The sequence below is a fragment of the Haliaeetus leucocephalus genome, unplaced genomic scaffold, assembly GCF_000737465.1.
Source record: "Haliaeetus leucocephalus isolate CR32 unplaced genomic scaffold, Haliaeetus_leucocephalus-4.0 Scaffold668, whole genome shotgun sequence".
Taxonomy (NCBI): domain Eukaryota; kingdom Metazoa; phylum Chordata; class Aves; order Accipitriformes; family Accipitridae; genus Haliaeetus; species Haliaeetus leucocephalus.
The window spans coordinates 1286836-1300581 of NW_010973104.1; the positions used below are offsets into that span (position 1 = coordinate 1286836).

Here is a 13746-nt window from a genome sequence, read left to right on the forward strand (position 1 = left end):
GGCTGGGGGGCCGTGGGCTGGGCTGCGAGGGGGAGCTGGGCCCGGAGCTGGGCCCAGGGGTACCGGGACTGGGCCCTGCGGTACCGGCGTAACCTGCCTCTCGTCCCACAGCGCTGCTTGTGCGGCCCCTGGAGAAGGAGCCCATGGTGGCCCAGATGCTGCGCATGATGCAACTCTTGTCACGGATTGAGGAAGGCGAGAACCTCGGTGGGTCCCCAACGCTCCCAGCAAGGCCCTGGGGAAACCCCAGTCTTGGCTCGAAGCCTGCTCCCCCAGCCGGGGTGTACCCTGTTCTGTGGCTGTGTCTCTGCAGCTCCCAGGATCTGTGTTTCTGCACAGAGCAGAGGTCTGGGCTGAAGCTGTTAAGCTGTAGGAGCTCTCCTAGGAGGGTGAGGGGCCGGAGAGGGTGACTGTTCGTGTCTGCATCGTGCTGCTGTAGCCAAGAGCAATGTGCTTGAACCCAAGCTCCAGGGCTGTCCTGCTATCTGAATGTAGCAGCCTTGTGATTCCTGCTTAGCCTTGTAGCTTCTGAAATGCTCCCCCGGATCAGTTATTTGTAGTCAAGCGGTGTTTCTGTAGCTTTCCATGCCTGGGGGGGATCTTGCAGTTTAGACACTTGGCAATCAGCCTGCCATTCCTTCTCATCTTCATCTTCTGTAGCTGTAGAATTTGCAGTCAAACTGAGTAAATACATAACTAGCTGCCTGTAAGGCATCGCTGTGAACGCCTCCCAAACCAATGGCTGTGAATTCTTGTAGATTGCACCTTCGATAAAGAGGCGGAGCTCACCCCTCTTGAATCAGCGATCAGCATCCTGGAGCTCATTCAGAGAGAATTCTCTGTGGCTGAAAAGACGATGGAAACTGTTGAGAAGATGGTGAAGGAAGCTGTAAGACCTTTTTCTTTTTCAATAAATACTCTGCTCATCTTTTGTCTTAGAAAGATCTTGTGTAAACGACAGTGGGAATTGCCTCACGTATAGAATACCATCGTTAGTACTGACTTGGCTGCAAATGCGTATCTTCAGTGTACGTGCTTCTTCATCAGTTAATGTAGAAGTTGTTTCTCTGTGTAAGTTGGTACTAAGCTGTTACCTGTGTGCCACACTTGATTATGATACATGCTTTTCCAAAGCTGATCTAGAGAGTATGGTCAATTCAATGTCAGCAGAAAAACTGGTATTTGTTTTCTTCTGTAGGCTGTTATTGTCTGCATCAAAAATGGAGAGTTTGATAAAGCTTCAAAAATTGTCAAGAGGCATATAGGGAAGGAGCCCAGAAACCAGGTGATTATGCACCGGAATGAAAGATGGCTGTGTGAGGACTGTGCAATATGTCTTACAGGGTACTGGGGAGCGGGGATATTTGGGGGTGGTCTTGATATGTCTTACAGGGTATTGGGGGGGCACTTGTGACCCATATCGCAGGCATAAACTGTTTCCCTGAGAATCATGCCTCTTAGGAAAACCTGAACAAGAAGAAAGGGTAAGGGTGCTGAAATGGAAAGAGTCCTCCTTGAACAACAGACCCTCAGTGTTACCCATTTGTAAAGCATGTCAATCATTACTTTGGACCTCCCTCTGTTACTCATGTTTCCTCACATATCGTCATGGGTCTTGCAGCCATCAAAATTCATCCTTTGTCTCGAGGCAAACTCAAGTTCACATGTAGAGCATGAGTTCTTAAGAAGGGCTGGTTCTGAAAGCAAAAAGTGTCCCCATTCCTATTCTGTAGGCAGTGTAATGTCTTGGGCACTGGAAGCAAAAAGTCAGAACTGCTGAAACAAGATGGTTCTCCTGTTTCTCTGCCCTTTTCCCAACCTTATGTCAGTGTAAATTAGTTGCACCTGGAGAATGTCAAATGGGAAAGGCCCAATCCTCACCCAGATCCTAGCTCCTGTGGTTGTCATTTATATCCTCATACCTATTCAGAGCATCCTTATCTCTCCTCTAGAAAAAGAGGAACGAGTTGCTGACTGTCATCCGGGAGAAGAATTTCACTCATCCTGTGGTGAAAAACTTCTCTTACAAGAACTTCCAGCAGAGCGTGTTTCAGTTCCTGAAGACCTATGTGGACAATTCGGAGCCACTGCTGCTAACGGTACATGTCTGCCCTGCTTACCTAGCTGCCCGTCCTGTGCTTGCTTCTGCCCCAGCAAGGGACAGCAGGAAAACGACACGAGATGCAGATTGGGGGAGAACAGACACTTTCTTTGCCACAAGGCAATGAAATACAGTAATTTGGCTTCTACGTGCCTTCTGTGCCAGTAATGAATTAGAGCTTAGGCACCTAATTAACGGTGGGTTGAATCCAAAATACTTTAAATTGAATCTGTTCCTAAAAAGTTTATACAGTTGAACACATTTTTCAGTCCCTGTAACAAGTTTTAATTGATAGACATGAACCCTGTACGAGGAAACATCTTTATAATGGTTACGTGCTTTTTCTCTGTCCAAGATAATGAAAAAGACTTTGAATTCAGAACATGCCAAAGTACGAAAACACTCATCGGTGACTCCCGAGTCTGCAAATGGGCCAAAGGGTGAGGCAGCGGCTCCCGAGCCCTCAGGACGGGCAAAGGGCCCAGCAGGAGCCCCAGAGCCTGCAGAAACAGCAGAACACCTGGAGGGAGCTCCCAACCCTGCAGAAAGAGCAGATGACCCCGCAGCAGCTCCTGAGCCTATGGAAGGAACTAGTGACTCTGCAGCAGCTCCAGAGCCTATGGAAGGAGCTACTGACCCAGAAGCAACTCCTGAGCACCTCACAGCAGCAGTTAATATCTTGGAAGATGCTTCAGAGCCTATGGAAGTATCTAAAGAACCAGCAGCAGCAGCTCCAGACCTTCCAGGAGTGTCCTACAGGGACTCGGAAAGGTGGGCAGAGGAATCCGGCGCTGCATTGTGGATGAAGTGTGGCAGCAGTTCTCTTCTGAGGGATAGTTTGCTCTGTCTAGGCAGCTCTTAATCTCCCTGAATGCCAGCCCAAGCAGGTCTGCCCAAGCAAGCCCCAAGGGCTATCAGTGTAACTTCTGTCTGGATCACAGTAAAAATGTTAAGGTGGTTTGGGTTTTTTTTCTGAAGATATGTAGTACTTCTGTAAACTAGGGAGGGAGGGCAGTGGCTGCCAGAAGGTTTGCTCTCGTGGAGCAGCGTTTGGTATCCGTATGGTTCCGCCCTTAGTCAAGAATAGCAGGGCATCCAGTGGCGCATGGAGCGTGGGCACGTTCTTTTGAGACCCGCTCCCCCGGTACGCCGCACCATGTAGAAGGAGGGCGGACCGAAGGGTTGGGAATGCCCTCTTCAGTAGGTTTTATTTGCACCCTAGGGTCAATTGTTGAGGGTCACACTGTAGGGGAAAAGCCTGGTTTCAGTGAAGTGGAGCCACCTTGGTGATATCTTTACAACCTGCTCAGTTCTGTTTATTTTGTAGGCAGCCCTCTGGAACTGTAACCACGTATGGGATTTCTGTTCTGAGAGAAGCTTTCAAGATCTTGTCGGACTCCCAGGATTCTGATGCACTCTTCACCAAACTGGATGAAACAGACTTTTCTTTCCCCAAGCAACTGTCTCCTTCTGTATCCCACAGAACCAAGAGACGGAAGGAAGAGGAGAATCAAGATTCTGAGATCTCAGACCCTCCTGAAATATCCCATAAGGGCAAACGCTTGTTGACCATAAGCAAACTGGTCATGGAGCAAGACAGCCAGTACAGCGAGTCGAGTGACAGCCCAGACTCTTCCCAGGAACCAGTTGTATCTTCTGCTTCCAGACCTGTTCAGAAATTGCATGACCAGCCTGTATCTACTAAGAGCGCCAAGTATGAAGCCTATCTCTTGTGGTATATTCTAATCTGCACCCAATCTTTTGACTTGCAGCTGACATCGGTAGCATGAACAACAAAACCCTTTAATTCAAGATGAGTATATTGATCTTCCGTGTCTGCTAGCATGTGTGGAACTGGGCTCTGTTGTCCTTACACTTTACTGTTTGGTTTATGATGAGGAGAAAATGATGCAGCTTCCACTGGCAGTGAATCAGAGGTACTGCAATTAGTATTGGTAGGTGATTCCAGCATGCATATCGCAGGTAACGTGTTTCTCTGCACTTTGGTTAGTGATGCTGAAGCTGGAAAGAGTTCACAGGTGCATCTTGTGGAACAGATTAAACTCTCCTTTCCAACTCTTGAGTAATTCAACACTGACCTCGCTTAAGCTCTTTTTTCCTGAAACCTGTGTTGGTTAAGAAACTTCTAGTAGTAGCTATCTGACTGTTTCTTCAGTATGAGTTATCACTTACCTTGCAGCTGAAATGACTGCAATAAGAGGTGGGGTACGTTAGGGTTTTTTCCTTTTTATAAGGATTTCCCACAGAAAATGGCAAAGTAGGCTTACCAGCAGAAGTCTTAAAATTAACACTGATATGAGACTCTTAAGCTAAGAGGTGGTGTAACAAAGCTTCCTGCCATCTGAGTTGCTCTTCTTTTGCTTAGTGACGTTGCACAGCAGCCAGCAGTAATGATGTTTTGGATCCCCAGGACTGAAACTGGGAGGATTGAGGAAAGCTTGATGTGTTTGAAAGATAACTAGAACACAATTTCCATTAGTTCCTGGCTTAAGAATGTCAAGAATGCAAAGGTTTGGTTTTGAAAGGCGTGCAGTAAAGATCTCAGTGCTCTGTGTATCTTGGCTGCTCTGGAGATGGATTGTCTTTCTCTGAAGCACAGAAGAGTAGCTGCAAGTAGAGGTGTGCATCAATGCAAACAGTGGTGAAATCTCTCAGACACCTTGCTGGTGTGTCTTGCTCAGGGTTAAACTAACTGTCAGAGATGATGCCGAGGACGGATTTCTATCTCCACCGTTGTCCACCTCCTAGAGTCATTTTAGTTAATAAATTTCCTACGCTTTCAAGGACTTGTGAGTGCTGACACTTGATCTCTTTCATTTTTTTCTGGTAGTACATTGCAGCTGACGTTGCTGTCCCAAGGATATGTCTGAGTTTATTTTAAGGGTGCTGGGGAACGTCATGAGGATAGGATGATGTTTTGTGAACTCTCCTAGACCAGCATACTGTGGGCCAAACACGGGTGTGATGCCTTCCTGTCCTGTGCCAGGTGCCTGAAGCGAGGGTTGGTGCTGGATTAGGAAGGAGCCTGGAGTGAGGCTGCTGCCATGCAGCTGCCGCTGGCTTGAGCAGTTCTTGAGTTTTAGCCCTGCCATTGTGCAAGTTGGTCTCCAGTTCACCTGGAAAGTGATTTATTGTCTGTGCTGCTTCTGTGGATGTCTTGTCTTGAAGCCTTTACATGTTAGGACTCATGGTAGCAGTGGTGCTAACGACATCCGTCTGGAAATCTCATTGTGTGCATCTCTGCCAGTAGCTGGTTCTCAAATCTTTAGGTGTAAGAAAGAGGCAACTTCAAGGAAGAATAAGAGAACAGTTATTTTCTTGTAATCATAAATGGCTTCAGTTATATTGGATGTGACAGCCAGGGGTGAACCTTTTGAAGTTCTTTTTTAGCAGACTTAATTTTATCTCACAAGTTTGTGCTTGAGGATTGGAAGCAGGTGACAGCATTGAGGCACTTGATCTCACGGAGAGGCCTCTCTAGCTCGGTTGACCTCAGAAGTGTTAGTAGTGAAACAGTAAGAATTAAATGCTTCTTGGGAAGACTAAAGGCTTCTCCCCTGAGCTCTTGGCCAGTCTGTGCCATACACGAAGGCCTGGGAAGTCCAGCTGTGTGTGTCTGTTTAAGTGCTTAATTGTGTAGTTAATACCCTTGTTTTTGCAAATGCTGGCTACAAAATACAATACTCCACTTGTATTTGAGTATATATTGCACACAGTACTTTCAGATAGGGGCTCCTAAGGATTCATTCCCTCTCAGAGGGGAGTGGAGGAGGTGGCGGCGTGTTTATATATCACTTTATGGGCACATTTCTCTGCACTGTATGCCCATCACAGGCTTGCCTGCTGGGCTCCCAGTGTCCCTGCACCTTCTCCCCCTAAAACATTCTCCCTAGCCAGTAGCCAAAGTAAATGCTTGCCTGCTTTCAGGTCCTTCCAAGGAAGGTGGAACAGCTCATATGGCAAAGAAGAAAAAGACAGTTGGAGTGAGGAGGATGAGCTCTTCTCAGAAGCGGGTAAGAACAGAGCCCCTGTTGCAGGTGTTAACTGATGATAATCCTGGCTTTGAGGCTTATTCACGGCTGTCTTTCTACCTTCTGTGTGACTGAATTTTGAAACCAGAAATCCTAAAAGCCCAAGAAAATGGGTAGCTGTCCAACTCTGAGACATTTGTTCTTTGTACCTCTGAGCTGAAATGCATGCCAAAAACTCCTGTTCAAGTTTCAGACTAATCATGCTTAGCTTACAGGATGTAAATACAGCTCTTTCCCCATTCCCACTTTAGTGCCATGAAATAAAGGTTAAGTCTACCTTTTCAGCCAGATCCATTTTCCAGTCCAGTCCCCTTTGCAGCTAGATACGCAGCTTAGCTGGTGAAAAGGAGTGGACAATGGGTGTCTAATTCCAGCCTCAACATACAGCGTAGCCACATCCTGGATGAATGCCCCTGTTCTTGACGTACTGGCTAGTTTAAAACAAAACAGACCTTATTGGAAAGCTTTCACATAAAGCAATTGGGCTTGAAACAGAAAGGCTGTGCATGCTATAGCTGCAGAAAAGGGAGGGATAAAGGAGTTTGGTTTTATTGTCTTGTCACGGGATGCTCTCATTGTAGGCTGACTGCATAGTTCAGCAGTTAAGCCCAAGGCAGTTTCTCGAGGAGGTCTGCACCTCCTGAGTTATGGTGAAATGTAATCCTCTTGCCTTGTTTTTCAGCATCATTTGCGACGAACAGCCACGATGCTACAGTCTTTGGTTCCAAGAAACAGGTAATGTGGAGCTCTTAAGTCCTTTTGGTAAGGCCTGAAATCAGGACATGTCCATATAAAAGAGCAAACTGTCAGACAATTTGAAATATATTGGTGAGGATTGCAGCTCAGACCACTTCCTCGGCAGCCTGCAGTTCACTACAGCAGGGCAAGCTGCTGCTGTGCTTTAAATGAAGCACCAGAGGCTGGCTTGGAAAGCGATGCTTCCTGAGGCCGGTGCTTGCAGTACCCAGGCTTGATCCAATTTGTGCAGGTCTTTGCATTCACAGAGCTGGCTGGAGTTTCTCTGTTAAAACAGCCCAGTTTGGTAGTTGGCTAAAGCTGCACGCCTCCCACACACCAAGCACTGGGTATGTGCGTGAAGTCCCTTTTCCTTGATGCATGTGGTTCAGAGCTAGGTTTGCCGAGTTTCCCACGTGCTAGAGAGGTTCAGCATCTTGTTCGGGTGAGGGACATGCAGACGGCAGCTATTACCTGAGAAGAAGTCCCAAGTTTGGTGCTACTAGGAGCTTGTAGGAAGATAGCTGCTACTCTTGTGCTGCTGTACACCATGTAGCACTTTTTTTCCCATAACTGCTTTCTTCAATTATTTTGTGTATGGTCTCCAGTACAAAAATTCAGGGGACCAGCAGACCTGAACTTGCAGATTATTTCTTTTTTAACACTCTACTTGTATGCTATTAGGTAGTGAGTATTTTGTATCTCCGATGTTTGCTCTTCCATCAAAAGGTAATTCCTCTTTGATGTGATCAGTATTGTGCTTTGGGAAGCAGAACTACTCCTGAGCTTGTGCTGGAGCTGGACACTTCTCTTACTTGTAACAGTTAGGAGAGCACATCTACAGTGAACCAATTATTGAGTGTTGTGTGTGCTACCTCTGCCTTTCCTCTATGTTACTAGCATGGATGATAAAGGGAAGCTAACATGCTAGGAAGGAGTTCCAGCACAGTTCCCTGCCAAATGCAACTCCTCCCTGAAACTGCACTCTGTACTCACAGAACAGTGCTTATATGCTCTTTTGTAGAAATGGACAGTACAAGAGAGCGAGTGGATCAAAGAGGGTGTGAAGAAGTTTGGAGAAGGGAGATGGAAGGCCATTTGCCAGAAATACCCCTTCCAGAACCGCACGCCAGTGATGATCAAGGATCGCTGGCGGACCATGAAAAAGCTGGGAATCCTCTAAGGCTGGGAGCCTGGACCACAGGACTTTCCGTGCACAAACCTTCTTACTTTTCTTTCGAAAGATGGACCAGAGAAATGGTAGCAGGGAGGCTGCTGTGCTTGTCCCTGATGTGTGTTGGGACTGGTGTGGTGAGCCCCTCTGCAGCAGATGGAAACCATGTCTGACAAGAACTGAGGAGCCTTGTGTCTTGAGCTGGAGCTGCTGTTTAGGTCTTCTGCAGTTTGCCAGAAGCTGCGCAGCCTGATTGCACACGCTCAGAAACAGCCTGGATGGGGACTTCCTTTTCCACCTGACAACTGCAGCCTTTGTAGAATGAATCCCAACCTGATGGGCTGCTGAAATGACAGTTTTCTCTGCTCAGATGCTGTCAAAGGGCAGGATAATCCCATCAGGGGCTATTTTTATGTGTTTTAATTGTCTACACTGTGAATTGCTTGTTTCATCTGTTTGCACTCAGTCCCCTGTGGGAGAGCAGCAGCACATAGGCCCAGAGCTTCTGGGGAGAAGAAGAGATTTAGGCAAGGCAATCTGCTTAGTTTTTTGGGTTTTTTTTCACACATTTCTTTCTGCTCTGTAAATGGCTAGTCTGCAAGTGGGAATTTCTCCCTCCTATCGTTGAGGCTTTAAAAACATTATTTTTTGTTTCAGTACTTAAAACATCAGTTGTTCCCACATTAAAAGTTCAAGTGCTTACTGATTTTGGTCATGTTTTACTGGCACTTCTCCTTCATGGTAAGGTCCTCCTCCTGTGTGCAATCCCTGCAAGCATATGAGCTCCAAGAGCACCGTGTGTTTCCTCCCTTCAGGTGCCAAAGCTGGAGTCCATGTCTGAGCGGTCTTCTGTAAAATAAAGTTCCTTTCTTGTTGTATTTCAGGAGTTGTAAGTGTGAATGAATACCTCGGGGGCGGAAATGCGGCAGTTTGGGGTGCTGCCTGCTTGCTGCCCTGCTGGGCTATGCATCACCCCAGGATTGCGGGGCTCCCCCTTTGCTGGCCAGGGCTGGGGGTGTTGTGTCAGCAGCTGTTCGGGGTGGAACAGCGATGCCCTGATGGTATGAGGTGCTGCCACATTGGTCTCGGCATGAAGCAGAAGCTTCTGGACTAGACTTCTGTTGAAGGACACGGGAGGTATGGGGGGGCATTTTCTAAAAGCAGCCCCTCTTGGCTCCATTCCTGCAGAGCCAGGGCTGGGAGAAGTCTCTCTGGAAACACCTGCTTTCCCCTCTGTCCTTCAGCAGCAGCTGCTGCAATGAGCTTCCCTTCTCACCTGGCTGTGGCTGTGCGTTTCCCTCCCCTTCTGCCTGTAAAACTGTCTCCATGGGGTCAGAGCACCCCAGCCTCTGCAGAGGCCCGTTCCAGGGCGAAGAGGCTTGACGTGAGCTGCAAGCTGGAGCAATAATTGCCAGTGTGAGGCAGTGCCTGTTGGTCATGCCGGTGCTGTGCCCAGGTGGGAGATGCATTCGTGCTGCGTGGGTCCAAGCCCACTCTCCTTCTCTGTGCCAGGATCCAGCTGCAGGCTGCGCGGAGAGGGTGTTGCAGCCCAAAGCTTTACTCTGGAAGTTTCTTGGAGTAAAACATTTTTCCTGCTTAATTTGCTTGTTCACAAGATACAGACTGGCAGAGCGCTGGTCAGCGAGAGGAGCAGGGCTGGATGGGGACTGTGGTGCTTCTTTGCAGCAGCCTCAGCCTCTGCAAAAAGGTTCAGCTGGGTGAGCTCTAACATGGATGAGCCAGACCGGCTCCTGCTCTGCACCGAGATCACCTTCAGGAGCAGAGCCCATGCCACGCTCCTCCCGACACCAGCCCCAGCTCTGCCGCGTGCCGCTGCAGAGCGGTTAATAATTACCCCTGCCACCTCGGGTGCCTGCTCCTGCCCTGCCCTGGCCGGAGGAAGCGCTGGAGGTTGGGAAGCAGGATGCTGCTGCTGGCATTCCTGGTGCTGCTGAGCCCCGCCGGCTGCCCCGAGACGAAGCCCCTGAGCGGGTCCAGCCAGGATCCCCTCTTCCGCGGGGCGGATCGCTACGACTTTGCCATCGTCATCCCCGCCGGCACCGTGGAGTGCTTCTGGCAGTTCGCGTACCAAAGCGGCAACTTCTTCTTCAGCTACGAGGTGAGTGTTGCGGGATGCATCCCGGGAAGCTGTTGGCACAATGCAGCTGCTGATGGGCATTGGGGAATGGTGGTGCTGGATCAGTCCTGCACAGCAGCTCTGCAGCCGGTGCCAGCTGCCGCCTCCAAGGGTGCAGCAGGTCTGGTGGTGGGCAATCCTCTGTTGCCTTAGTCCTGCGACCAGGCTTCGGTGCAGAAGGAGACCCACTGCCTCCAGGGCAGAGGCAGTTTCCCTTGCGTGGGGAAGGTCCTCAGTCAAGACAGGGAATGGTTGCAGTTGCTTGGATGCTTCATCTCAGGGACCGTGCTTTTTTAGGCAATTTCCAGCATCAATCCCATTTATTTTTTAAAATACATGTTTTAAAACCATAGAAAGTGGTGCCGAGAGCTCCGGATATGGTCCCCAAGCACCCAGAGCTCGCTCGCAGAGAGTTGTGGGGTGTCCTGGCGCTGCAGGGAGCTCTGCCCTTCGCTGGGCTGGCTGGAGGCTGTTGCACAGCCCTTGGCTCTCCCCTGAGCTGCAGGTGGAAGGCACGCTGAAGGTCTTGGGCACAGCCCTATCTGCCTGTCCCTGTGCTCCCTCCTCTTCCCACAGGGAAAACTAGAGCCCTTTTAGCTCCTGTTTACACTAGGCTGGTTGAAGGAGAGCCAGGGCACGGCCGTGCCCGGCACTGACAGCTTCTCCCCCAGCTCTGCGCTCGGCAGAGCGGTCCCGCAGGAACACGGCACGGCCCTGGGGCTCGGCACAGCTCCATCTCCCAACACTCCAGTGGCCAGCAGCAGCAGCAGTGCCGGCAGCATCCGATCCAGGCGGCAGGGAGCTGGGGTGGGAGACGTGGGGGTCTGTGCAAGCACCTGCAGCACTGTGAGCGGGCATTGGGAACCGTGGGGTTCATTACTCAGGGCTGTGGGTTTTTCTTTTACGTGTAGCTGGCAGCTCACTGGAGGCTGTTCCTGGCCTTGGCTCACAGTGACGAAGGAGGGCAGCTCCAAATGGACCCCTCAATAGACACGGGTCCCCGCTGGGTCCTTGTGCCGCACACGAGTGCTCCTGTGGGCTCCCCTCTGTTTCCTGGGTGCAGAGTCAGGCCCACGAATGCCCCTCGGGTCTTTCCTGCCTCCAGGTCCAGCGGGCGACAGGGATTGCCACCAACAGGGACATCCTGGCCACGGCGAGCGACCCCAACGGCTTCCAGCTTGGCATTTCCCAGCATGTGCGAGGACAGATCAACTTCCTCACGAAGGAGACAGGTCTCCACTGCCGCGGTCCCTGCCCAGCCCACCTGCCAGCTGCAGGCAGGCAGGCACGGCAACTCTGAGCCTGCCCAGCCAGCCAGCGCTTCCCAGAGTGTTGATCAGTCTGATCACACCTCCCTCCCTAATAGGGAGGATGAGGGTCGGGCGCTGGGGACAGGTCTGCCTGGCAGCAGCATTTCTACTCGGGAACAACAATCCCCATTTGTCTCTGCAGGTTTCTACCAGCTGTGCCTGGACAACCAGCACAACCACTTTGGCTTCATGCAGGTCTATCTCAACTTTGGTGTCTACTATGAAGGCTTCAACACAGAAAACAAGCAGCCGCAAGAGAGGAAAGAACTGAACAACACCCTGGAGGCAATCGGGGTGAGTGTCAAGGCAACCACAGGGTGCTCCAACACAGCAGGGATGGGCACATCCTCCCAAGGGAACCGAGAAGGGCGTTTGCCATTGCCTGAGCTGCAGCTTAATTTAATGCTGAGCCCAGTGGGCAGGTCTGAGAACGGCTCTGCCAGCCCCAGGCTCTGCCGCGGCCCCGCTGCCAAGCACCCACCTCTCCCACAGGTCAGCATCCGGAAGCTACAGATCCACATCTTCCACATGTGGCGGTTCTACAACTTCGCCCGGATGCGGAAAGGGGCCGACTCCTTCCTCCTGGAGTCCAACTACAACTATGTCAACTGGTGGTCAATGGCTCAGAGCTGCGTCATTGTCCTCTCTGGGGTGCTGCAGCTCTACTTCTTGAAGCGCCTTTTCAACGTGCAAACCAATAGCAGGCAGAAGTGCTAGCAGTGCCCAGAACTGCGGGCAGGACCGCTGCCTGCAGCGCTCAGTAACCAAGCTGCCTCTCTGCCCCTTCACAGAGTGGGAGAGAAGGGCAGACCCTGCTTTGAGGAGGAGGAAAGAGAGCTCCCCCTGCTCCTGCCTCCAGCTCTAGCCCTGCCTCAGCTGAAACCACTCCGACAGGAGAAAAGCACAACGTGATCGCCTCAGCTTCGTGAGCTGCATCAGTTTGTTACACGCCAACCCACCATTACGGTGTCCCAATGTGCCTTTTCTACCAGACGCCCAATAAAGGAACCCTTGGCACACGCTATGGGGAGTGACTGCAGCCTGCTGCCTGCTGTCCATCCTCTGCAAGCCTGGGCAAAGCAAGTCCTGCCTTTCAGGCAGCTGCCTGCTTGCTCCCTCCCTCCCTCCCTGAAGCTCGGCAGTCAGCCTCTGACAGCTCAGCCCCAGGCTGCGAGCCTCCCCCCGGCCTCATCTGCCAAACTGAACTGAACGCGGCGCTTCTCCCCTCTGGAGTAGCACCCCAGTGTGTTGCGCTGCCCCAGGGAGGCAGAGATCAGCAGCAGGGGTGAGAGCTGCCCACCCCCCCCCCGAGGCTCCGCACTAGACAACAGCCACTCTGGGAGAAGGAACAGGTTTTATGTGACAGCAGGGACAGGTCTGGCATGGGGGGAGCTCCTCCTCGTGTTGGCAGCAGCCCCCCCTGGGGTTGTGGGGCTACGTGCTGGTGGCTCCCAGCCCCTCTGCCCCACTCGGAGTGGGTTCCTCATGGCTCTCTACGCCGCTACTGCACCAATAATGCAGGACAAAGTCTGTTCTGCCTAGGAACGCTCACATCTTTGGAGTGCTGGAGTTCCCTTAGGTCAGCGTGTCCTCATTCCGCACGTACTCCCCGACGTCAGCCTGGTGGAACACCACGATGGCCATGGGGTCCACTTTCCGGCACTCCTGTGTGGACTTGGCGGCCACTCCAAAGCCCTGGGGGGGGATGAAGGGGAGGAGGTGAGAGAGAGTTTTCCCCCCACCTTGTACCCATACCCCAGCCCCGGAAAGTGCAGGGGCCGTGCCGGCCACTCACCAGCGGGACGTCGGCCATGGAGAACACCACCACGCCCTGGTACTGGGCTGTGTTCTCTGTGATGCGGCCCAGGCCTGACTTCAGGACGTGGTTGCCATAGAGGAAGGACTGCTCCGAGCCGGGCTTCACCCACACCTTGTACTGCAAAAGAAACCCGGAGCAAGTGAAGGGGCTGGCGGGGGGGGCCTGGCACGGGGCAGGGGGGAGCCGGCTGGGGGTCGGGGCGGGGGACACACACCATGTCCCACCTTGGCATAGGGTGCGAGGAAGTCCAGGGCCGTGACGCTGAGCCGGAATTTTTGCGTCTTGGTGAACTTTCCGAAGCAGGTGCCCAGGGACACCAGGCTGTCCCGGGGGATGCTCGCAGCCACCTTCAGCAGCTTCTCACTGAGAAGAGAGCAGAGCTGGAGTGGCTCCAAGGCCCCGGACCGGGACCGGGACC

The 13746-nt window shown here is 51.7% G+C and overlaps 3 protein-coding genes across 4 annotated transcripts in view; 2 read left to right on the plus strand and 1 right to left on the minus strand.

The window, feature by feature from the left end:
• The window catches only part of TERF2 (telomeric repeat binding factor 2), a 9253-nt gene extending 355 nt beyond the window's left edge, over window positions 1-8898 (plus strand). Inside the window, exons 2-10 of one of the 2 annotated variants that reach the window (XM_010579538.1) lie at window positions 112-207; window positions 759-889; window positions 1199-1285; window positions 1953-2099; window positions 2457-2872; window positions 3429-3815; window positions 6050-6135; window positions 6836-6888; window positions 7913-8898. In XM_010579538.1, coding sequence (XP_010577840.1) covers window positions 112-207; window positions 759-889; window positions 1199-1285; window positions 1953-2099; window positions 2457-2872; window positions 3429-3815; window positions 6050-6135; window positions 6836-6888; window positions 7913-8071 — 1562 coding nt within the window. In that variant the 3' untranslated portion in view covers window positions 8072-8898. The remainder of the gene's footprint in view (window positions 1-111; window positions 208-758; window positions 890-1198; window positions 1286-1952; window positions 2100-2456; window positions 2873-3428; window positions 3816-6049; window positions 6136-6835; window positions 6889-7912) is intronic. The other variant, XM_010579540.1, reaches the window with a different exon arrangement.
• A 1088-nt stretch (window positions 8899-9986) lies between these two features.
• Window positions 9987-12226, plus strand: TMED6 (transmembrane emp24 protein transport domain containing 6). The gene is made up of 4 exons (XM_010579541.1): window positions 9987-10181; window positions 11305-11431; window positions 11652-11803; window positions 12002-12226. Exons 1-4 carry the CDS (start codon window positions 9987-9989, stop codon window positions 12224-12226), a joined length of 699 nt encoding a protein of 232 aa, XP_010577843.1.
• Window positions 12227-12887: 661 nt separating this feature from the next.
• The window catches only part of NIP7 (NIP7, nucleolar pre-rRNA processing protein), a 1197-nt gene continuing 338 nt past the window's right edge, over window positions 12888-13746 (minus strand). Inside the window, exons 3-5 of the mRNA XM_010579542.1 lie at window positions 13553-13691; window positions 13305-13445; window positions 12888-13204 (exon numbers count right to left, since the gene is read on the minus strand). Of these exons, the coding sequence (XP_010577844.1) occupies window positions 13085-13204; window positions 13305-13445; window positions 13553-13691 (400 nt within the window). The 3' untranslated portion in view covers window positions 12888-13084. The remainder of the gene's footprint in view (window positions 13205-13304; window positions 13446-13552; window positions 13692-13746) is intronic.